The following is a 24,811-nucleotide window of genomic DNA, read 5'->3' on the forward strand; positions in this document are numbered from 1 at the left end:
CCTAGGGGGCTCAGCTGGTGAAGTGTCTGCCTCAGCTCAGGTCATGATCCCGGGATCCTGGGATCCAGCCCGTGTCCGGCTCCCTGCTCAGCGGGGGGTCTCCCTGTCCCTCCACCATACTCCTCCTCGAATAAACAAACAATCTCAAAAAAGGAGCTCTTGCCATCTGCAGAAACACGGACCCAGCAAGTATAACGCGAAGTGAAATAAGAGAAAGATGCCGAACGGTTCTGCTCCTACGTGCACCTCAGAAACAGCAAATGAACAAGGAAAAAACAGACAAACCCAAAACAGACTCTTACCTATAGAGATCACACTGACGGTTCCCAGAGGGGAGGCGGTGGGCCACGTGGGGAACAGGTGATGGGCACAAAGGCACCTACAGCAGCTGCGGAACCGACACCACGCCGCACCTTCACTGCACTTAATGATCACTGAGAAATACGTAGGATTGTTGAATCATTATATTTCACACCTGCAACTAGGAACACTAAATGATACTTGAATAAGAAATAATTCTTTCAGGGATGCCCGGGTGGCTCAGTGGGTTAAGCCTCTGCCTTTGGCTCAGGTCATGATCTCAGGGTCCTGGGATCGAGCCCCCCCATCGGGTTCTCTGCTCCACGGGGAGCCTGCTTCCCCTTTTCTCTGCCTACTTGTGATTTCTGTCAAATAAATAAATAAAATCTTTTTAAAAAATATTTTTTAAAAAAACTTAAAAAAAATCTAACACGGATCCAACAGGAAGAGGGCGGAAGTCAGCCGCCGGGCGTTCGCACAGGGAGTGACGTTCCGCCTTAGCCCGCAAGGGGGCGCGCCGCACACCTGGCGAAGCGGCCCGGCCGCGCCCAGACCCCGGCAGGCGGAGGAGCCGCGGAGGAGCCGCAGCCCCCGCACCCCCCACCCCACCCCGTGCGGCCGGAGGGCAGGTGCGCGCCGCCCCGCTCGGCAGAGCCCGCGGACCCCGCGTCTGTCAGGTTCAACCCGCGCCTAGTCGGGGACCAGCATCGCCCTCGCAGGGACGCACCCCGCGGGCACAGGCGCCCGCACAGGAGCGCTGGAGGCCTCGGCAGCCCCCTCCAGCGGCGAGGCCCGGCCCGGGCACGTGGCATCCCGGGGTCTCCCGGCTGCCGCACCGAGTGACAGACCAGTCTTCCCGGTACTGACCTCCCGTCGTCTGGGTGACACCGACGGCGATTCGGGATTCGGGGCGGGCCTGCAGCGGGGCAGCAGAACAAGTTTTGGCGGCGGCGCATCAGGGCCCAGCCGTGGTAGCGGCGGTTACGGGGCTCTATACCGTGTCACCGGTGGTGCCGGAGGTCCCCAAGGCCCCCCGGGCCTGGTGATTCTCTAGACGGACTGACGGAGCGGAGGCCCGGGGGCGCTGCTCCTGGACCACGCCCAGCTCCGACCCTCGGGCGGCTCGGATCTGCACCCTTCCCGGGCCGAGCCTCACCAACAGTACGTCGGGCTTCCCGAGTTCCGTCTTTGCAGCGAACTGTCCAACCCGGCGCGAACGCTGGGAACCCTCTGAACGGTCGGTGGGTCGGAAGGCCTGGGCAGCTTCGCCACCTGGAGGACTTGCCCTTAGCCTTGACCTTGCCTAAAAGCAGGTGCTACGGGACAACCTGCAGCATCCGAGCAAGGCGGGCTGCTGAGCCCAGACGGCTGCACCAACGCCAGTGGCCCGGTTTGGGGAACTGCTGGGAACGGGGAAGACGCTGTCATTAGGGGAAGCTGGGGGAGGGGTCCACGGGAACTCCCAGGACTCATTCCGCAACCTGCGTCAGTCTAAATTATTTCAAAGTTTGTAAGGAAAAAAAACCAGACTCTGAAAAATCGAGCTAAGGTCACCAGGCAAACACACACACGGGGGCGACAATGTCAGACAAGATGAAAATCGAGGCCAAAAGCATCAGGCGAGACCAGGAAGGGGATTTAACGAGATGCAGTCGCCACTGAAACTCGAGCGGGGCCGGGCACGCGCCACACGGTGCCCAGTCGCGGAGGCCACAGGAGAGGGGAGGCCTCGGGAAGTGTCCAGGAGGTCCAGGCAGAGGCCAACCAGCAACGCATAAGGCCACGGCAAACACCCGGATCTCTGAATCACCCGTCAGCAAAGTGAAAACTGACACCACCATCTGTACGAGAATTCTCCAGCGCATGGAAGTTTAAAACTCTGGGGTCTAGGGTCGCCTGGGTGGCTCAGTGGGTTAAAGCCTCTGCCTTCGGCTCAAGTCATGATCCCAGGGTCCTGGGATCGAGCCCCACATCGGGCTCTCTGCTCAGCAGGGAGCCTGCTTCCCCCTCTCTCTGCCTGCCTCTCTGCCTACTTGTGATCTGTCAAGTAAATAAATAAAATTTAAAAAAAAAAAAGGAAAAGACAATACAGTCGATGCCGAGAAGTCTAGCTGACGCGTCCTTCACAAGATGTGGAGAGTATTCAGGGTGAAAAAATAAATAAATAAAAATGAAAAGACTAAAACTCTGGGGTCTAAGTGGAAGTCGGAGTAAGAACTAGAACCACACACACAGGCCTCTCGGGCCCGACGCGGTGCTGCTGCAGAAGGCCGAGCTCACGGAAGAAAGTAACCCTTCTACTTACCTGCTTTCACTCTATTCAGTAACTGGACGACCAACTTGAATTTGAAAAATAACCTGGAGGAGATGCCATGCACGTGAAATTAACTTAAGCAAAACTGGTACAACCTCATGTAGGGAAAGTGACAGCCACTAAAGACCCACAACTTACAGAAGACTTCACGTATTCCGGTCAACCCCACGTACAGTAATTTGAAGACATATAAAGTGAAAGACCTACCAGGACATTTAAAAATCAGGGGCGCCTGGGCGGCTCAGTGGGTTAAGCATCTGCCTTCGGCTCAGGTCATGATCTCGGGGTCCTGGGATCGAGCCCGGAGTTGGACTCCCTGCTCCGTGGGAAGCCTGCTTCTCCCTCTCCCACTCCCCCTCCCACCCCCACTCCCGCATTCTAATAAATAAATAAAATCTTTTTAAAAAATTTAAAAATCATCGGAATGAACCCCAGCAGAGGTTTAAACCCACCCAGCTGATAAGAGACCTGGACGAGGTTCTGAAGACCTCACCCCTCCTGCCCACCAAACCAAAAAGTTCCTGACGAATCTGACCCAGACCTCAAAGGACTTCCTTTTGCTTTTTTTCTAGAACCTGCAGAAAAGCAAAGTTCTAAATTCTTTTTGTAAGGCCGGCACAATTTAAATTTAATTTTAAAATCAGAACCAAACAAAACTATAGACCAACCCCTTTGTACACACGGCTACAAAAGTAGGGAGCACAGACCCACGGAATTCGCACGTTCGAAGCGTGTCAGTTAACATACGGACGCAGCTCAGTGCCTGACGCACAACTCCTTGGTATCCTTGGTTAAAAAACTCTGAATCAGACAATCGTGGGTGGTAGAAAAGAAAATGAAAACTTTTCATAAAATTCAACATCTAGATAAGGGCGCCTGGGCGGCTCAGTGAGTTAAAGCCGCTGCCTTCGGCTCAGGTCATGATCTCAGGGTCCTGGGATCAAGGCCCGCGAGGGGCTCTCTGCTCAGCAGCGAGCCTGCTTCCCGCCACCGCCTCCACTGCCACCTGCCTCTCTGCCTCCTTGTGATCTCTGTCTGTCAAATAAATAAGAAAAATCTTAAAAATAATAATAATAATAATAATAATTCAACATCTGGATAAAACTCTTAACATAAATACAAATAAAGGAATCCTTCCTTTACACAAAAATCTATCTGCAAAGCCAGCATCTGCTTCACGATAAGAGACCAGACGCATTTGCATTAAAGTCAGGAGTGGGAAGGGGCGTCGTCGCTACTGAAATTCTGAAGGTATTTGCTGATTCGGTCAACCCAGAGAAAGAAAAGATCTAGAAATCCCAAAGCAGGGAAACTACCCTCATTTTCAGGCCACACAATCAGAGTGAGCGGGCTCACCGACTGTGCGCGGGTCAGGAAGGCTGGAGGGAAAAAGAAGGGATCATGGGAGCCAAAACCAGCCTGGGGAGTCATTAGAAATGTCCACCCTCCGCTCCCGCCCCAGCCCTACCGAGTCAGAAACTCAGCTGGGGTCGGAGGGATCCCTACCGCCTTGCCCTTTAGCACGCCTTCTAGAACATTCTGACGCAGACCCCAGGTTGAAAACCCCCAGACCAAAAAGTCCAGCAAAGTAGCTGGGAACAAAACTAGGCAGAGAAATTTAAAAACGTTCCTATGTTCAGTCGACCATCAGGGGTAAAAGTCCACGGGCAAAGCCAGCACCAACAATGAAATCTAGACGGCAAACGTAGATGTTCCGTCCTTGGGGCAGGAGGAAGCCACTCGTGCCAGGTGTCAGCTCCGCCTACACTGATGCCCAGGTAGCGCCATCCCCGAAACGCAGCCTGACTGTTTAGAGCGGTTATCCAAGGTCAGAGAAAGCAAACAGGCCGGCACAGGAAGGAAATTTCCAAAACAGAGAAGTCCGCGGGGAACAGCTCTTCTTCTTATCATCAAACTCCCGTTCTTAACGCATGAAGCAGAGACCAGAGTTCGTAGAGAAACGCAGGGGAAGAGAACGTGGTCCTCCTCGCCCTCCCCTGGCTCCCTTCTCCTACTTTGGGGAGGGGGTGGGGAAGGGGCCGGAGGGGGGGGGGAATCCCAAGCAGAGTCCACGCCCAGTGAGGAGCCTGACACGGGGCTTGATCTCATGACCCTGAGATCATGACCTGAGTCCGAATCAAGAGGCAGAGGCTTAACCCACTGAGCCACCCAGGTGCCCCGAGAAAGCAGTACTTTAAGTCAGTGGGAAAGAAACATACCATTAAATATAAAAGATACTAGAATCCATTGGGGGGCAAGACAGAGGAACATTCAAATTACGTCTTGAATGGATCAAAAATTTAGAAGGAGAGAAGAGCAGAGAAGCAGAAGAAAACAGGATTTTGTTTTTGTTTTTTTTTTTTAAATCCCAGAGTGGGGGTACAAAAGCTTTCTAAGCAAACTGCAAATCTCAAGCCTTAAGAGGAAATGCTGGTAAACGGGACAGATGCGTCATTCGCACATACAAAAATAAAGCCAAACAAACTGGAAAAAATACTCAGCGAACAAATGCTTCCTTCGAACAGGCACTCTTGCAAATCGGTCCGAAGAAAACCCGCGTCCCAGAGAACCCGGTGGAGGGCAGGCCCCAGGCAGCGTTTGACAGCCGAAGCCACACGATCACTCAGAAAACGCCAGGCCCACGAAGACCGTCCTAACACGGAGTCGGGACCCACGGCCTACAGGCACGGAGGGGCGTCAGGACATAAACCGAACTCGAGAGCTTTGCTCGTCGGTCAGCATCTAAATTAAGAAGCATCTTTTGATTCAACGATTCAACTCCTAAAAGTTCACTTGTCCCGACAAAAATCCCATCGAGACACACTCTGGGAGAGGTGCGACAGCCACGACCGGCCACAGAGCCACGGTCCCGGCCACGGAAGCCATGTTGACACCACGGACCCCCATCCTCTTACCTCTTCCTTCCAGCACCTTCTGGGGCCCTGACTGAGCTTCACTTACAGAGAAACTTGTCCCGAATCCTTATTTCTGTTGCGTGGAAGAACCCTGTAAGCTGGTAAAACCAGCTCCGTGTGTGTCCCAGGCCTGGGGTTTCCCAGGTCCGGTGGTCCTAGCTGCGGCGACCCCTCAACAGGTTTGTGTGCGGAGATCCTCCCAGTGAGACAAGCCCACTGGCAGGGCCGCACCCCCCCAGCGGGCCGAGCGCCTGGGCTGGGACCCTGCCTTGCCCTGTGTGCGCGTGCCCCCCTGGTGAACGGGTCCCTGCTTGTCACCTGCCCTCTGACGACGAGAGACCCAAGGCACAGGGCGTCCACCAACAAAATCCAAGCCTGACAGCCAGACGATGGGGCTCGAGGTACAAACACCAACAGACGTGTTACTAGTGAGGTATTCAGTTGCTTTTTTAATCAAAAGAAATTCCAGAACCGATGGAAGGAGCAGGACCGACCGAACTCTTTGGTTTTATGGTCAGGATATCCGAGGAGCCTCCCCTCCCCGGTTTCTACCCCACCGGCTGGGGAGACCCCACAATGTACCTGAGCAGCTTATGAAAAACTGGCCTTTCAGGAGGAAAATCGATCACGACTATGTCCAGGTCAGGCCGCCACTCTGCGTAGTCTGGACACACATTTTTCTTTTAGAAGCTGATTTGCAAGGCCTTCTGCTCAGTCGGGGGGCACTGCTAAGGGCAAAGTTTGGGGAGCCCCCTGGGAGAAAAGGCCACACCTGCCAGATGCGAACAGCTTGGTTTACTGTGGCTTCTCAGCAGGAAGGTTCTAGAATGAAAGGCCCCATATCCATCCCATCTCCAGAAAGTTCAAGTTGACAGCGAAAGACCCAAGAACCAGGTGTAGGTCTCAGAGCCGAGCCCACGGCTCCATCCGGGAAGGAGGGACCTCTCAAAGCGGGCTTCGATTCCCCGGCCCCGCCTCAGACCCTCACCCAGGGTCTCGGTGGCTCGCCAGGATCACTCAAGTCCGTTTCAAGTGAGTCCCTGCTGTCAGAGGACCCGTCACGCCTTTGGGGGCCACCGGGAGGCAGTGGTCAGGAACCCAGGCCAGTAGGGTCAAGTTACTCACCACTAATTCATGCCAGAGGACCTCTCAGAGCTTCCGAAATCCCATTTAAGTTAGCAGTGGAACTGCCTGGAACCCGTGTAGACTGTGGCACAGACTCATTTAAAAGCAGCTGCGAGGGTGCGGGGGAGAGGGGACCTTATTACAAGCACCTGTGGGGTCATCTGCTTTCTCGCTGTTGGTGCTTTTTGATAAATACCCAAATTTCCGGTCATAGGAAGCTGCTCCCAAAAGGCACGGAGACTCACAGCCCAACGTGCCCGCCCTCTACTAGCTGGAAGGGAACATCAAGACGTGTTTTCAACTGCAGTGGCTTGAGCCGGGGAGGGGGGGCAGGTGACCCCGGCAGGCGGAGCCCTGCCCTGCACGGCCGGAACATGCGAGCCCAGCAGACGCGAACTCGGGCGGAGGTCTCAAGCGTCCGTGTCTCCGGATTTCAGGGACAAGAAACAGCCTGTAAGTCTTAAGCTGCCAACCGACACCCAGGGTTCCTGCGAAGTGTACCCACCAATCCACATGCGGCACCAAAGGAATTTTACTGGGTTCCGATTCAGCGCGTCCCAGACCAGCTGGACATGGCCAGCGCGGCCCTGTGTTGAACGCGTGCCATGGGGAGGGCCCCGCAGGCTGCCCTCTGTCCAGGCGCCAGCACCCAGGCAGGCCCGAGCTCGGGGAAACCTCCTCATTCAGCCTCCGGGATGTCCCGGAGCCCTTCGCTGTGGCGGCTCCGCCCGGTGATCTCCAGCAAGGCCTGGGCCTCGGGGTCCACGTCCAGGATGCTCTTGTTGCTCTTGGCCTTGGGAGGAAAGGAAGGGATGTGAGAGTCTCCCTGAGAGCCAGCACAGAGCCCAGACGTCCCCGAGAGCCGGCACGGAGCCCGGACGTCCCCGAGAGCCGGCACGGGGCCCGGACGTCCCCGAGAGCCGGCACAGAGCCCGGACGTCCTGCTGACACTGAGCTCACGGCAGCACTGTCAACCTCCTGAAAACACCGAGGGGCTCTGGCGCTCTGACCCCGGGACGCCATCGTTGGGAGCTCACGGGGCACAGAGGGCCCGGGGATGGCTCACTGCAGAACCACAGGACGAGAAGGGAGCCCGGACCTCCCTCACCTTGTAGACACGCCACACACCTCCCAGCTTCTAGCCTTGGGCAGGGCCCCGCCTCCAGGAGGGTTCACTCTATGAAACCCCAGGGACTGCGACGGGACTCCCGGCCCTGCTGCGCGTCCACGAGCATCTCTGTGTCCAGCAGCAGCTGTTGGGACCGAGTTTAGGATAAACGACCTCCAGACGGAGCAGTGAAAGGGGCAGCTTGGAGAGAGCTGAACAGTGGCCCCCGCTTACCTGCTGCGACCCTGAGGCATCCCCCACGGCCCACACCTCCATCTTCTCAAAGCTGAAGTTTTCCTGGGCCGACAGCTGAGGGCTGTTGTAGGTGGTGCACTTGGGCTTGGCCTTGCTGTGTCCTTTCCCGAAATCCACATCGACCCACAGCCCGAAGTAGTTGTGCTGTCCTCCCATGCCCTGTTGGGGGGGTGGGGTGTGGAGCACAGCTGCCTCAGTGGAAACCACCAGACCTCCCGGGCTGCTTCTCCCTCAGGCTGACTTCTGGCGATTCCCGAGGACCTACTGGGTGCTGTTCCAGAGGACACCCAACTGTCCTTTCTGGGAGGTGTTTGGGGTCCTCAGGGCCCCCCCCCAGGAACCTCATGGTGAGCCCAGGAAAGAGCAGAGCACGGGGGCCCTTTCCGCCCAGACAGGCCAGACCACCCTTCTCTGGCCTCCACTCTGCAAGCACAGAGCTGGGCTTTCCCAGAAGGTGCTTTGGGTTGCGCAGCACAGTAAAGGAATCGGCTGTGGTGCTGGCAGGAGGCCCATTTCCCAGCCAAACCAAGCAGGCACTCGGGAACTGCTTTGGGCTAGAGAGTGTGGGGACACCCATCCCAGCTCCGCCCCTGGCCTGCACCCTCACCCTCTTCCTCCCAGGGCTGAGCCTCTGGGCTGCGGAACGAACAGACGGGAGGTACGCTCACCCCGACGGGAGCCCCAGTTTTATGAGTCACCCCGGGACTGCTCCCGATGGCTTCCAGGAGCACAAATCTGGGCGTGCCCCTCTCCAGCTCACCTCCAGCCACAAAGGCCGCGGCCCAACCAGGTGACCCCAGGGAAACTGGCTGAACCCACCCTCTGCACACAAGTCACAGACACGCCCAGCAGGGCCCGACCTCACGGGCGAGAACTGTCCCAGCGGTCACTCGCCGCGGCACTGAGGCCCGGGCAGAATGGAGTGACCGTGGGCCACACCCGCAAGCGCAGGCCCGCGGCTCCCCTGGCTCGCGGGGAAAGCGACGGCCCGGCCGTGTCGGGACTGGCGCCCCGAAGGAAGGACATCACGGAGGTGGGACAGCCGGGCTCCCTGAGTCCGTACCAGTCCGTTCGGGATGGTCTGCTGCCCGTGATTCAGGTACATGTAGTGGTCGTTGTAACCCGTGGACGTGTACGCGGCCATGTGGGGCGAGACGGAGAACAGGAAGCACGTGTCGTCCCCTGGAAGGCACCAGAGTGGGGACAAGCTCGCGTCAACGATCCCACGCAGCGCCGGGTCGCACAATTCTGGGGAACCGGGGCCCGGGGAAAGCCAGCCTCTTGCTGCCGAGCCCAAAGCCGCGGGCCTTCCAACCGCAGAAACGGTGACCAGCGAGGAAGGGATGGCCCGGCGGCTCCATCACCTCAAGGTCAGGACGGCGGCACCTCAAGGTCAGGACGGCTCCCAGGACAGACATGGTGGGAAGGCCCTGAAGGGGACCGCATCTGTGGCGCGAGGCCGCCCCCTGCTGGACGCCCGCCCGCGGGCCCCAGGACCGCGCGGACTCCAGTCTGAACACCTGCCAACTGTGTTTTCCCACTGTCCTCGGGGAGCTCCTGCTGCCGGAGAACACGAAGACCAGCAGAGCCGACCCGGAGTTAATCCCAGAGGAGCTGGAGACGCGGGCGAGAGCCTCCCACCGCGCAGACAGCGGCCCGTTGTTCCCCAAAGCCTTGAACGGGGCTCAGGGAGGATGCCCCGCTCACCCCCCCAGACCCCGTGACGAGGAAGGCGAGGTGCAGAAGTGCGTGGACGAGGCAGGGCTGAGACAGTGGCCCCCGGAAAGGTCCCTGGGCTGGCGTCTGGGAGCGTGGATTTGGGGAGGGTCCCCCACTCCCAGAAATGTTAAAGGGGGCGCCCGTGCAAACAGTGTGCTTGGCATAGACACCTGCTTTCCTCCCGGGACTCTGGGGTTTGGGGACTCTAGTGACTGGCCCCTCAGGAAAACGCGGGGTACCGAGCCCCTCACGGCCCTTGCTGGTGGACAATACTGTTGGGGAATCCCGTGGAAGCCCCAGAGAGGGCTCCGGAAGCCGGCGCCTGTCCCTCTGCCCACCTCATTCCACGCCCTCTCGCTCTAATTAATCACAGCCACGAGGGTGACCATACCCTGAGGCCCACAGGTCCTCCCAGGGAATCCCTGACACGTGGGTGGTCTTGGGATCCCTGACACAGTGGGGAAGAGCCAGTAGCAACCAGTGGATAAAGATCTGGAATAGTCCGCAACCTCAGAGAAAACTAAATCCTGGAAACAACAGGATCTCGGGGATTCAGCTCCCGACTCCCAACCCTCCGCCCCCGCCCCTGCCCCGCAACGATGACCTCCCTCATGTCAACTCTGCACCAGGACACGGCCTCCCGGCCTGCAGAGCCTTGCCTCGTGAGGGAAGGTGTGCAGAGTGCACAGCACGAGAGGACACACAGGGCACCCATGACCCTCCCACTCTGGGAAGGCTTCCTGGAGGAAGGGACCTCGGGCTGAGTCCCAACAAGGAGCTGGTCATGCAAACAGATCAGGCGGACAGCAAGAGCAGATGTGCTCAGTCTGAGAATGAGCCTGAGCCCAGCCTGCAGGAAGTCTGCGGAGACGGAGCAGCGGGGCACACGCGCCGTCATGAGGCTCAGATCCAACACGTGCCCCTGCAGGCAGCATTCAGGGCTCCCAAGAGAAGACATCACGTCGGACGTGCTGGGCCGTGGCAAATGGACCGGAGGCAAGATGGAAACCAGGGGCCGATCAGGAGAAGAGCAACACTGGCAGGACTGACCTAAGAGAAGGTGGGGGGTGGACACGGGACCCTCCCATCCAGACTCCCGGTCCCTGTCCCCAAGGAGTGAGTGGCATGGGTCTCTCACATCTAGGGACCTGGACAGGGAGGGTATTAACCGGGCTCCTGGGTGTGAGGGCGGGACTGCATCGGGTCTCAGAGCCTCTGGGCAAGTCCCCCAATACGCCACTGGGGAGACCCACTGGGGACACGGGCAGCCAAGGCCACCAGTCAAGGCACACGCAGGGACGTCAGACCCGGGAAGGCAGGTGCACCTCGGAGTCTGAGAAAAGCCCATGACCAGGGAGGTGAACGATCCTTGAAAGTGTTGATCAGGGCACATTTTTTTAAGGAAGGGGAAGAATTTACTCCAGAGACTTTCCCCCAGTGCACTGAAAGCCACGCAAGGGGAGCTCGAATTGCCAACAAAAATCCCAAGACCGGAAAACCAGGGCAGAGAAGAAAGGCAGACCCCGCGGAACAGATGCACCGGTGGGGAACGGGCTGTCCAGGGCTAGGGGAGGGCCCGGGGCAAGAGCCATCCACCGGACAGGACGAGCAGAAGTGATCCCAGCCCTGCCTCCCCCGGAGCCTGGACCCACGGGGTTTAATAATGGTGTCACCTCCTCCCCTGAGACCCAGGGTGGGGATGCCTGGCCTGTGTCCCTCGCTCTGCTGCCACAATCCCTAGACCACGTAAAGCAGCATCTCCTGCTCCTGCCCTCCCCATCGTGTCCAGAGAAGCCCGTGGAGGAGCCGAAGAAAAGGCTCCGGACACTCACGCCCTCGGGCGGCTCAGGCGTCCCCAGGCAGCAGCCACGAGACCCAATGCTCCAGGAGCACTGAGCTGCCGCGGGCACCGGGGGGGACCCCGTCTCACCTTGAAACTGAGGCTTAACCTCCCAGGAGCAGGAGGCGAAGCCGCCGAACACCTGGCCGTCGTGGTCCTCCAGCAGCAGCACGCAGGGGCCCCGGTGGGTGATGCGGCCGCACAGCTGGGCGAAGCTGTGTCCGTGCAGCTCGGACGAGAAGAGCAGCCGCCAACGTTGCTGCTGCTCGCGGCGCAGGTGGGAGTTGAGGTAGATGACCGACGGGACGTCCAGGATGCTCTCGAACACCCTCTCCTGGTCAACGTGACGCTCGGGGATGAGGGCGGCCAGGTCGAGGGGGGAGCGCAGGAGGAGGAAGCCTCTGTGGATGACCACGCTCAGAAACGTGGCCACGAGGGGGGCCCTGAACACCCAGGCCTCGATCATGGCTCGGTCACACTCACAGTCCAGCTGCTGAGGCCCCGGAAGTTTCTCGCCACCTAGGGGAGGGGCAGACCCAAGCCGTGTGGCCACCGCGTCCCCGGACATCCACTTCCCACACCCGGGTAGCCCAACGTGGGAGCCACGCGTGGCTTCTGAGCACCTGACACGTGGCTGGTCCAAACAGAGTCACACTAAGTATAAAACGCACACCCGGTTCCGAAGATCCCGTGTGAAAACAACTCAAGATCTGTCACTTTTTATATTGATCACCGATGCTCCAGCGTCCTTCGGACGTCCTAGAACTAACTGCCCTGCTCCTTTTTACTCTTTCCACGTGGCTGCTAGAACATTTGACCTTTCACACATGGCTTGCCTCGGTGCCTGCACTGATCTCAGCCCATCTTTTCTTCCCGTTGCAAGTCACACGAGAGGCCCAGGAGAGAGCCAGGCCTCACCCCTACACCTGGTCCTGAAGCCCCCAGCAGGTGTACCCAAGAGAGCCAGGCCAAAAGCCATTCTTCGATGGGCTTCCACCCAACACAGCTGTTTTGAAAGGCCCTAGAACTGTGACCCTCTCCAGGCAAGTCAGGGCGGGGGCTGGTAACTTACGAGATACCCCCACTGCCAATTTACCTGGGAAGGATGGGTGTCATTAACTAGGAATTACGCTTGACCCCCCTATCTTGTTTTCTATCGCTTACCCTCTGAGAAGGGAGGGAATACAGTGGGGATTCCAGAAGGCCGACCACTGATATTTTACATGTAGTACGTTATTCTCCTGTCAAAGTTCCAAATTCATCACTTGATTTTGAAACAGGACCATTTTCAAACCGCCTTTTGAAGTCCAGCTTTATAATAAAATACTGTTTTTATAAAAATAAGTCTACTCTGCAGAGATTCACCACATCACAGAGATTCATTGCTTTTTTAAATCCCAAGGAAATTCCAATGCATATGGTTTCTCACTCAATGATAGTAGATACGCATTCTCCTCAAGTGCACCTGGAACTCCGGAACAGATCGTACAGGAGTGCATGAAGCACGCTTCAGTAAATTTTAAAGGACTAAAATCATACAAGGCATGTTCTTCAACCACAATGAAAAGAAATTATAAATCAACAAAAGAAGCCGATTTGGGAAATTCACAAACACAGAGAGAAGTCGAATAACACACATTTAAGTCACCAACAGACCAAAGGAGGAATCACAAGTTAGAAAATGCTGAGAGGGTTGAACACATACACACAACACACCAAAACTTACAGGACACAGCTAAAGCAGTACTTAGAGGGAAATGTATAGCTGTAAATGCCTATATTGAAAAAGAGAGATCTCCAGCCAATAACCTAACCTTCAACCTCAGAAAACTAGAGAAAGGAGACCAGACTAAACATGAAGCAACCAAAAAGAAAGACAAGAATATAGTGAGACAGCAAAAACCAACTCTATCAAAAGTTGGAGGGGCGCCTGCGTGGCTCATGGGTTAAGCCTTTGCCTTCTGCTCAGGTCATGGTCTCAGGTCCTGGGATCAAATCCTGCATCAGGCTCTCTGCTCAACGGGGAGCCTGCTTCCCCCTCTGTCTCTGCCTGCCTCTCTGCCTGTGATCTCTGTCAAATAAATAAATAAAATCTTAAAAAAAAAAAAAAAGCTGGCTCTGTGAAAACATCCACCAAAAACTGATAGACCTTCAACTAGACTGATCAAGAAAATAATAAACTGGGACGCCTAGGTGGCTCAGTCAGTTGAGTGTCTGTCTTCAGCTTGAGTCATGATCCCAGGGTCCTGGGATCAGGTCCCACATCAGGCTCCCTGCTCAGCAAGAAGCCTGCTTCTTCCTCTGCCTGCTGCTCCCCCTACTTATGCTTTCTTTCTCTCTGATAAATAAATAGTTTAAAAAAAAAAAGAAAAAAAAAAAAAAAAAGAAAGAAAGAAAAAACCTAAGTCTAAGCCTTCTGACTAATATCAGAAATCAGAGTGGGACATCACTACTGATCCTGCAGAATAACCATTATGAAGAATACTAGGAACCGTTATATTAATTTCTGCATGTTTGTGACTTTCCCAAATGCCTCTTATTACTGATTGGTAATTCTTATCCACTGTGGTCGAAAAATCACACTTTGTATGACTTCAGTCCTTTTATATTTATCACAAAGTATGTTTCATGGCCAACCGGTAAGATAATCTGGAACAAACTTGGACGACTCACATTTATGTGTTTCAAAACTTCCCTACAAGGCCACAGTGACCGAGGCCGTGTGGCACCAGTCTCCGCGTCAAGGTCTCCACGGGTGGGTGTGCATGGTACTTGCCTTGAGCGTCCATCTCGGAGAAGAGCTGGGCGGCCAATGCCTGCACCCTGGCGGGGGGGCCTGGGCCTCTCTTCTGGGTCCAGCCTCTCAGCTCCTGTCTGTAGCTGAGCACGTGCACCACAGAGCCAACCAGATCCTCTGTGAACTGCAAGACCACAGTTTTACCATTTGTCACGTTTCCGCCGTGACCCACAGCCTACATCCTAGCAACACAGGGAAGGGCGCTTGACCTCTTCAATGCCGACTACAATGGGCCACAACGTGGGAAGAGATTATGTCACCGGGTAGGTGTTCTAATTCTATTTCACCAAGGCCTCTGTCCAGAAGTCCTGACCTCACCAGTGATGTGGTCTAGAGTCCCCGAGGGAGACATCTCCATGTGCCTCCACCAGCTGCACCACCGTCCCAAGTCCCCACCTGAGGAACACCCAACGCTGCTTGGCATGGCTGCTAATGGCCTCATGACCTACCTTCTGGACTTCTCTTGCTTTCACAGGACCTTCTGTGGCAGAAATCATCTTCAGGATTACAAGACTCTTCTCCTCGGAGTTTCCCTTCAATAGGCGGGACATGGACACCGTGAACTGCCCCTGGGAGACGTTGTCGCTGGGCCCCTTGGCCTTCCCCGTCAGGTCGACCCTCCGCATGCCATCATGGAGTCTGGTGACCATCTCCGGGGGAAGAGCTTCCCCAACATGGTTCTGTTGGCAACAAGTGGGAGAAAAGGCTGGACGGGGTTGAACTAGGTGTGGTAGGATCACAGGAAAAGGACTAGGCACCAAGAGTGACCACTGCCGCTTCCAGATGCTTCCACTAGCACTCAACCTTCCTAAAGCCCATGTGTATCCTCTCCCCCCCACCCAACAGAATCACATCACCCCAAAATGCACATGCCTGATGTGTCCTGGCTTGTGGTTCACCTTGGCCATCAGACTCCTCCAGAGTCTGTTCCCATCCCGTTCTCCGAACTTTCCAGTCCCCCCAAGACTGGTCACATCCTTCCTGCCCCTGACCACCACCTTCCCTTCATTCTGCTTCCACGTTCACTCTAGACTACAGCGGTCACATGCACGTCTGAATTTCTTAACCCACGGAACGTACTTGTGTGCGTAACTGATCTGTTCTCCTCTAGATAGGGGAGCCAGCTCCTCTTACCCAAAGTCTTTGTGTTTAATATATAATTTTACTTAAGTTTTATTTAAATTTTAAATCTAATTCTTTTTTTAACTTATTTTACCAAGAGAGCGCAAGCGAGAAGCGAGCATGGGGGAGGGGCAGAGGGAGAATCTCAAGCAAACTCTCTGCTGATCATGGAGCCTGACGTGGGGCTCGCTCTCATCACCCCGAGATCATGACCTGAGCAGAAAGCAAGAGTCAGACGCTCAACTGACTGAGCCACCCAGGCGCCCCCATTTTAAAACTAAATCTTAAATAACATCTTGCCAGTAATGTTCTGTAAACACCATTTTCCTGCGATGTGCTCCAGGGATTACGGGCAGGCGGAGCCAACGCCTATCCCAGGAGCCCCGAGTTCCTCTGAGCAGGGTCTCAACACCGGGTTCTCTCCGATGGCTCCCTGCGTCGGCCGTCCGGGACAACACGGAAATCCACAAGCTCGTAAGGCAGGCTCCAGAGCTCACATCACATCTCAAGAGGAGTCCTACTTCTGCCCGTGGTCTCCAGGTTCTCTTGAAAAAGCAACTTCTGCTGCTTCCCCAGAAGAAACGTTCCCCGGTCACCAGGGTCTTCTGATCACCTTTTCCCCGTGTGCTACGATACACACACGGGACCGCTGCTACCCAGCCCTGCACTCACGCCATTAACTGGCCTGGGGTTCCAGCCTGCTTCGGCTTCATGGATGACCCAGCAGACCGGGTCTAGCGGAGGTCCATGTACACCCCCGAGTGCACACACACCCCCCCCACAGAACTGTGACCCGGATAACCTCCCCAGGCGGTTTCCTTGTCTGGAACGGGAGCATGTTGGGGGACCTCCAAGGCCCCCACCGGCTCCCACCCTGCACCTTCTGGAGGAGGACGCGACTGGACTGCCCTCCCGACGCAGCCCTCCTCAGCGCCCAGGAAGGTGGGCCGGCGGCTCTCTCGGCCGCGGTCTCGCTCAGGCTGGGCACTCAAACATGCTGTTAACAAAGCCCCATGGGGGGACACTTGGGCGGCTCAGTTGGTCAAGCGTCTGCCTTCGGCTCAGGTCCTGGGATGGAGGCCCACACTGGGCTCCGTGCTCAGGAGAAAGTCTGCTTCTCTCTCTCCCTCTGAGCCCCCTCCCTGTTTGTGCTGTCTCCAATAGATAAATAAAATCTTAAAAGAAAAAGCCCCACGGACAGGATGAAAAGATGGGGAAACAGGCAGTTTTCACCCCTTGGCAGGTAAACCTTCAATGTGGAAGATTATTTTGTCAAACGTACCATAAAAATCCTAGGACAGGGCGCCTGGGTGGCTCAGTGGGTTAAGCCACTGCCTTTGGCTCAGGTCATGGTCTCAGGGTCCTGGGATCAAGCCCTGTATCAGGCTCTCTGCTCGGCGGGGAGCCTGCTTCCTCCTCTCTCTCTGCCTGCCTCTCTGACTACTTGTGATCTCTGTCAAATAAATAAATAAAATCTTTAAAAAAAAAAATCCTAGGACATGAAACATTCACAAACACATCTGAAAGCAAAGCACACTTGAAAGTGTAGTTACCAAAAAAAAAAAAAAAGAGAGAGAGAAAGTGTGGTTACCAGACCCACGAGACCTGAGAAAGCAGCCAGTTACCTGGTCTCGGAGAGAAATCAGGGGACAAAACTTTAAGAGCCAGAATGCAGCGCTGGCCCCGTGGTTGACCTCAAGTTAGAAGTGTCCCCCAAGGGGCGCCCGGGTGGCTCAGTTGGGTAACCGTCTGCCTTTGCTTATGATCTCAGCGTCCTGGGACTGAGCCTGGCGTCAGGCCCCCTGCTCAGCAGGCAGTCTGCTTCTCCCTCTGCTCTTTCCCCTGCCATGCTCGCTTTCTTTCTAACAAATAAATAAAATCTTAAAAAAAAAAAAAAAAGCTTCCCCCCAAACACCGCACTCATGAGGCAGAGCAGAGCAACCACAGATCCCGCAGTCTGCAAAGCGGAAAAGGCAGACCACGTGCCTTCTACGGAGAACGCACTTGACGTTGTTGCCAAACACTGGCCAGACCGCAGGGGAGAGCCGCGGCGGGCAGGGACCACAGCGTGGGGCACCTGCTGAGACCCGACCCGACCCTCGCGGCCCCCACAGCTCTTGCCTTCAGCGCCTTCAGGGAGAAGGACCTGGGCGAGGTGTCTGAGCCGTGTGTCTCCGACGACAGAGCGTCAAACAGTCTGTCGATCTCCGCCTGCTCCTCGGGAAGGAACTGGGAGCAAAAATTCTGCCCCGCCTGGCTTCTGCTGTTCCCCATCCCTCTTCGTGTTCGGCACGATTCTCTGCAGAAGACAGCAAGTTAGAGGTCAAGTTAGAGAGCTCACAGAGAATACATGTTAGTAGGTATACGCGGTCAATTAGTCAATATAGATTTAGGTGCAAAAAAGCGGCCGAAATGCATCAGAGCTGGGGACGCTGGCTGACTCAGTCGGTTAAGCGTCTGCCTTCGCCTCAGTCGTGATCCCAGGGTCCTGGGATCCAGTCCTGACTCGGTCTCTCTGCTCGGCAGGGAGCCTGTTTCTCCTTCTCCCTCTGCCCCTCCCCTGCTTGTGTGCGCTGACAAATACATAAATACAAACTTTTAAAAAATAAAAACAAATAAAATAAAACTCATTAGAACTAAGTCATGGAGTGGATGTAAATCAGGCAGGAAAACCAGCCCCAACCCCCACGGTCTCCTCAAGCACACTCGTGCCTGCAACCAGTCTAGACTTACTTGGAAACATGGTTCCTACACGCATGTACCTAAAAGGTAGAAGTGTCTGTTTGTTCCTCGAACTCCTCTTATTTTCAAAACCAACTTGTGGGGCACCTGGGTGTCTCTGTCAGTTTTGGATCAAGTCATAGGATCGAGTCCCGCATCGGGCTCCTTGCTCAGCAGGGCATCTGCTTCTGCCTCTCCCTCAGCTCATGCTCTCGCTCTCAAATAAAATCTTGAAAAAACAAAACCCAACTTGAAGAAAGTCTGTAAAGCTGGGTGATCACAGGTACTTGAATAAAATCACCTTGAGAATACCACCCATGAAGCAAGCATGGGGCTGGACAAGCTCCTCCCTGGGATCCTGCCTCTGGCCCCAGGAGCTGCAGGGGCTGGGGCAGGCTCTCGAAGCTTCCACGCTTCCACGTCCTCCTGTGTGCAGTGGGCATCAGCATGCCCTCCGACAGAGGGCGTGGTGACTACTGGGCTAGGCAGTCCAAGCAGAGGGCTGAGAAGGTGCCCCTGACCTTCAAAGGAGAGTCACAGAGACAAGCACCCGAAGGCCCGGGGGTCTTGTTCATCGTCACAGACCCCATTACAGAAAGGGGTCGAGCACCATCCGGTCTGGGAGTCCAACCGAAAAGCACAGCCAGAGAGGAAAAAACCTCTTAAAAGGCCAAGGGCTGCGGCTTGTCCCTCCTACCCTAGACTTCACCTGGAAGCCGGCGTCAATGAAACTGGGGGAAAAAAGCACCTTCTTCCCCAGCCCAGGAGGGAACAGCCTCCCACCAGGTCAAGGCAGGCCAGCCCAGGCCCCCCAAGATCTGGTTGATCAATACCCTGAGGGCAAACAGGGTACAGCCCTCATTTTTCTTCCTCCTCCTCCTGGAGAGATTCATTTAATGTGAGACTAACCACTTCAAAATGAACAATTCACCGGCACGCGGCGCACAGTGCGGGGCAACCACTACCTCCACCAGGTTCCAGGTATTTTTGTCGCTCCCCCCAAAGGACACCTCGTGCCCATGAGCCATTCCTCCCCAACCCCTCCCCTAGCCCCTAGGGCCACCAATGTGCCGTGTCTGCGGGCGCCCCTGTCCCCGACATTCTGCATACATGCAATGACACCATCTGTGGTCTTGCAGGTCTGGCCTCTCTCCGGCAGCATCCGGGGTTCGGGGCTCAGCCACACCGCACAAGGGTCCACACTCGGTCCCGTAGGCTTGAGCACTGGTAGATGCCAGACCACGCTGGGTGTACCCGTTCGTCTGCTGTTGGACAGCTGGGCCAGCTCTACCTACTGGGTATCGTCAGTAGTGCTGCTGCGAAGTCCCGGCTTTCAGGCTGTGGGGGTACCTACCTAGGAACCGAGTCACTGGGTCAGATGGTGACCCAATGTTTAATTCATGAGGAACTACCAAACGGTGTTCCATTTTCCGTTCCCAGCAGCAAAGCGCGAGGGTCCCCACGTCTCCATCTCCTCCCGGATGCTTCTATTACTTCTCTATTTTTTTGATGCCAGCCGTCCTGGCAGGGGACCCATCTGTCCTGCGGAGAAAGATGCAAGCAGGGACAGGGACAGGGACCTCCGAGCACTTGCAAAGGCGGCTGGAGAGCAGGGCTCACGCGGCTCAGCTCGGGGCTGTCACTCACGGGCCACCTGATCTAGTGCTTCCACTCCAGTTTCCCAGCCGTGTGAGGACCAAGAAGGAAAACTTCGAGCCCTGGGCTCAGGGGCCGGTCTGCCCAAGGCCCTCCTCTTCTCTAGAAGGAGGGGGACTGTGCCAGCTGGTGCCTGGTCCCCTCCAGGGGCGCGGCCCCACCAACTGCGAAGAAAACACCTGACTGTGCAGGACTCAAAGGGGAGAAGAGCCACCGTCGCCGGGTTTGTAAACGCGCCGCTGATCTGGGAGGAGTAGCAGAGCGCGCAGAGCAAAGGGAGAAGCTCCTGGCATCACTGACGCAGCCGTGAACGGGAGACGCTCTAGGAACCGCGAGCCCGTGCTGTCCGCACGGAGCGAACCGAGGTCATGCCCCGGAGGAGTCACACAAAAGAGGACACAGATGGCCGCCCGCTGAAGGCCAGCAGGGGCACGCGTGCTCAGGCCGCCTCCTGAGCCGCTGGGCGAGGCAGCGCGGGCACCTGGGGAAGAGCACGGGGGGCCGGGTGTGGGGCTGGGGCACACGAGAGGAGCTCAGCCCGGACCGGCTGTGACTCAGGACTGGTTCCGTTCGTCACTTTCCCACAGATGCAGGAGGAAGAGAGGGGAAGCTCAGCCATCCCTGGGAAGAGCCCTCGTGTTCCTGTTTATCAGCAGGGGGTTGAGGGTCAGCCATTCCCTCCCCGACCCAGGGAGCCTGCGGGGTGATCTGATCTTGGTCTGTACAGTGTGATCTTGCTTTTGCCTTGTTCTAGCACAGGTCGGCATGCATCACGACCACTTCAGGCAGAAGTAGTCAGAGGGACACTTCCCCACCAGGACCAGGGAAATTCAAGACACTCTCAAAATCTGAATTCATTTATCAAGTCGCCAAAAATCTTGTCACACGACCGTCCCTGCGCCCCTCATCTTGCTATTCGGAAGTCCTGAAAATGGTAAATGCATAAAAATGCACCCTGGTGAGTCTATCTCGTTCTCCGATAGGGGCTTCCTGCCAAAAATCATCAACTTTTTCATTTCAGGAGGTTTGGGACCTGAGAAGGCCCGGGACGTACCTAAACGGCTGGAAGGGGTGAAGGTCTTGCCACCCCCTGGGATGGGAAGGATTGAGACATCAGCACAGCTTCACATCAGAGCTGGAGTCCAACAGAGGCATGTGGTCCACTCGGAGCATCAGACTCTAGTCTCCTATCTGCCTCAGAAGGCCCGCACTCTCCACCTCTGTACACCACCACCCTACACAGCCTTTGGGTTCCAAGACTGCCAGGTGTTCCTGACTTTCCTAGAATGGATGGTCGCCTTTAACTGAAGAGGCGCACAGGCTCTGCCTCACCACCTCTGCTTGCTCTCTTCACTCACCCCTCCAGGTTCACGCCTGACTCGCCTGCTCCAATCTGAAAGTCCCAAGAGACTGTGTCCTCCAACCACCTCCCTAGCACCTGAGCCCCCTGGGGCATGCAGGTGCCGTGGTGACCCCGGCCAGCCTGTCAGGTCCACCGGCCCTTTCTCCTACTGCCTGGTGCGCATCCTGTGCAAATTCCAGGAGGCCAGCCTAGCTCAGGGCCTGAGAGAGCCCAGGCGCTTCCCCACCGGGACTCACTCCCAACCCCACCGCACTCAGGGGCCCCTTGGCTTAGTGCCACTCGCTCAACCACCACGACCCATCGCCTACCCAGGGATGGGCTCCTGGATGCCCTCATCCCCGCATCGCATGGCCCTACCAGGCCCAAGCCATGGAGGGACTCCACATGTGCAATCCCATTGGCTAACCCAGAAGCCGCCAGGGAAAGCCAGTGTCAAGGGCAGGAGGTCCAGCCAATGCCACCTCCGGCCTCTCTTTACCAGCGACACCATCTGACTACCTTGCCTCCCAATTCCCCCAATATGGAGAAAGCTCCTGCCCGGCTCAAAACCCAGGAATCACCCTACTAGGGGGATGCCAGCCTCTTTAAGGGGGACACCTGGAGCTAAAAGGCCACCAGCATTTAAATGCCACTCCATGTCCCAGAGGAGGGAACAGTGCACGCGGGGGCTGTGCCACTATGGGGCCAGAGGTGGTGCCTCCCCCAGCACACAGACCCTTCTGCATCTACTCCCTCCATCAGTGATTCAGTTTCCCCGCAGCCAGGCCCCGTCACAGAGAGCGGGCAGACACAGAGGGGCCAGGCAGGTGCCAGCCTGCAGGAATGATGTTCAGTGGAGAGAGATGGTCAAGCACAGCCGAGTCAGGGAGGAGAGAACTCAGGAATCAAGAGTCACAGATGTCCCAAGGGACATGCTGCGGCCGGTCTTCAGGTTCCTACAGGGGGCTCACCTGGGCAGCGGGGACCACATGCACAAAGGGGCTGGGGTGCAAACCCTGCCCACCGAGGCGAGGTCTGGCGCAGGGAGGGGAACCAGAGGCTACAGAGCAAGATCCCCTGATCTGCCCCTCCCAGCCCACCAGCCTCCCTCTCTGACCTGCTAAACAGGTTCCTCCTGTGTTGTCTGAAAACAGACCAGCACCACCAGCCCTCCCGCTGAGGAAGCAGGACAGGGAGGTGCAGGACAGGGAGGTGCAGACCAGCAGCAGGGGGTGGGTACAGGGCACCACCAGGAAAAGACACCACGAAATGCCTGCCTCAGGCAGGAGCTACAGACCCGGAGTGAGGGTGGGAAGACAGCAGCCTCTGCGATGGGCGCTGCCCCCGTACCACTGGTACCACTGGTCCCAGTGTCTGCGGGGCGGGACGAAGGCACAGCCACGGAAGCAGGTGCCCCCACATCCCCCGACCGGGACGAAGGCACCGCCACGGAAGCAGGTGCCCCCACACCCCACACCCCACACCCCCCGACCGCCCCTTGACACACCCCAGCCTCGGTCACGGGGATCCTGCCCTAAGTCTCTCCAATCAACTCTAGGGAAGAAATGAAGGCCTTCGATGCACCCCTACATCTCCCCAAATACAACTTCCTGAACTTTCTTTCAGTCCCTGACAACGGATTTCTCCTGGGACCATCCCAGGTGCACCTCCTTAGGTAAGACAGTCCGTTCTCCTGGCAAGGTGCGCATCCAGCAACCCAGGCCGGCCGGAGCCTTGCTCGGGCTTACGTCTATCAAGTTCTTCCAGGAGGAAGGACCTCCATGCTACTGAAGACGCCTTACATCACGCTCTCCACCGGGGGTCATTCTACCCCCCAGGGTCCACCTGGCAACAAGGCTTGCTTGTGATGCTGGCGGGGGGGGGGGGGGGGTAGAAAGCAGGGGGCTAAGTATCCTGCCCAGCAAACAGGCCCCACAACAAACCACCTGGCCCCGAACCTTAGTAGGGCTGAAGGAGACAAACTGGTTTTCCAAGACTCAGGCCAGTGGGGCAGAGCTCCAAGGTGGGCACTGAAGGGCCAGCCTCTCGCGGAGGGGCCCTGGACGCTGCCGTTACGGTGGAAGCAAAGATGGGCAGCCCGGAGGTCAAGTTCTGACAGCGTCTGGTTTGAGGACTATGGCCACGTTACTAAGCCTTTTCAGTACAATGAGCAAATCGCCAACCCCGGAGTGAGGTGGAAGAGATTCAATCAGGTTAACACACGGCATTTCATTCCGCTTTTTGGGGTCCAGAGATGGAGACAGATGGGCCCAGCAACAAGGGACCCCCTCAGTGCTGGGGGAGAGCCAGGAGTTTTCCTGCAGAACGGAGCTGCCGTTCCGGCTGGGCTCCCCAAGTTGCTCCTGTCCTCCGGGTGCTCTCCCCTCTGGCCTGCCAAGATCCCACTGCTGTCTCCAAGGGGCCACTGTCCTGACAGCAGTCACCCGGCCCTCAGTGCCCCGTTTCTGCGGAGAGTCCAGCCACCTCATCTGGACATCGGGGCTTCAAGCCCTGTTTACACCCCAGAGCAGCAGTCCTTCTGCAGAAGGTCAGCTTGGGTGCAGAGTCCCCACTGGCCGGAAGGTGCCAGACCGGTCCTGCCCCTGCCCCTGCCCCTGCCCCGGGCTGGCTTCCCTTCCTCCAGGAGCCCGGCTGACTCATCTGCCTGGGAGTGGCTTTTGCTTACCTCCCCTCTGCGCCAGGCCAGCCACCAGGTCCGCTCTCCCGGGACAAGGCTAGTAAAGGGTGGCCCACGCAAACCGCCCCCAAGGCCCCCCACAGTCCAGTACAAGCCCCACGTCCCCTCCCGCCGATGCTCCCGTTACCCCGCGTATATGCCGCCTCTCTCGCTGCCCCTCCCCAAAGCGGGCCACAGCCCCGGGACCCTCCGATCTCGACCCCACGAAAGGCAGAAGATGCGGGGTGACTCTGGGCCCCGACTGACACACGAGGGGACCCTCCCTCCGTCGCAGCTGTTCCCCGAGGGCCCCCCCGCCTCTCCCACGCTGGGGCCCGGAGGAGTGGGCAGCCGGAGGGGCAGGGTCCCGGCCCACTCCCGGCACCGTTCTCTCCCGTGTCCAGCGCCCTCTCCCCCGACCCCTCCCCGGGATCGGCCGCTAGCCCCGCGCCGCCAGGCCAGCGCCCCCCAAGCCAGCTCACCGAAGCCCACCGCCCGAGCACGCACCGGAACCTGCCAGTCAGGGTGCCCACTTGGTTTTTTTCCCCCGGAGCAGCCCGCCCTCGTTGCCAGGCGACGGCGCTGACGGGCAGCTGTCTGCCCCAATAGCAGACGTGGAAGCTGAGGGGGCGAGGCCTAGAAAGGAGCTGGCCAATGGCCATGCATCTCGTGGGGCGGGCCTGCGTGGACGGAGGCGGGGCCAGGGGACCGGAAGCAGCGCCTGGACGGGGCGGGTGCCTGCGGAAGCGGCTGGGGAGGAGCTGGAAGCGGGCTGGGGAGGAGCTGGAAGCGGGCTGGAAGCGGGGAGGAAGCGAGTTCAGGGCCGGGGGCTGCGAGGAGCAGCTGGGGAGGGAGGGCGAGCCCGGGCCGGGGTCGAGAGGAGCAGCTGACAGGGAAGAGGCGGTTCCCCCGCTGCGGGA

The 24,811-nt window shown here is 57.2% G+C and overlaps 1 protein-coding gene across 7 annotated transcripts; it reads right to left on the reverse strand.

Moving 5' to 3' along the window:
- Window positions 1-5,958: 5,958 nt before the first annotated feature.
- MEAK7 (MTOR associated protein, eak-7 homolog) lies at window positions 5,959-24,811 on the reverse strand. Of its 7 annotated transcripts, XM_004753888.3 has the most exons (8): window positions 24,399-24,673; window positions 17,617-17,794; window positions 14,823-15,053; window positions 14,353-14,497; window positions 11,667-12,095; window positions 9,081-9,199; window positions 7,997-8,176; window positions 5,959-7,447 (listed from the first exon to the last, which is right to left on the reverse strand). In XM_004753888.3, the coding sequence occupies exons 1-8, from the start codon at window positions 24,551-24,553 to the stop codon at window positions 7,334-7,336; spliced, it is 1,551 nt and encodes a 516-aa protein (XP_004753945.2). In that variant the 5' UTR covers window positions 24,554-24,673; the 3' UTR covers window positions 5,959-7,333. The 7 variants fall into 7 exon arrangements, with proteins under 7 accessions (XP_004753945.2, XP_004753944.2, XP_004753947.2 ...); XM_004753887.3 differs by lacking the exons at window positions 5,959-7,447; window positions 7,997-8,176 and having other exon boundaries at window positions 9,179-10,786; window positions 24,399-24,811; XM_004753890.3 differs by lacking the exons at window positions 5,959-7,447; window positions 7,997-8,176 and having other exon boundaries at window positions 9,179-10,786; window positions 24,374-24,807.

This window comes from Mustela putorius, unplaced genomic scaffold, assembly GCF_011764305.1.
Source record: "Mustela putorius furo isolate JIRA1106 unplaced genomic scaffold, ASM1176430v1.1 tig00000174_pilon_pilon_pilon, whole genome shotgun sequence".
Classification (NCBI taxonomy): Eukaryota; Metazoa; Chordata; class Mammalia; order Carnivora; family Mustelidae; genus Mustela; species Mustela putorius.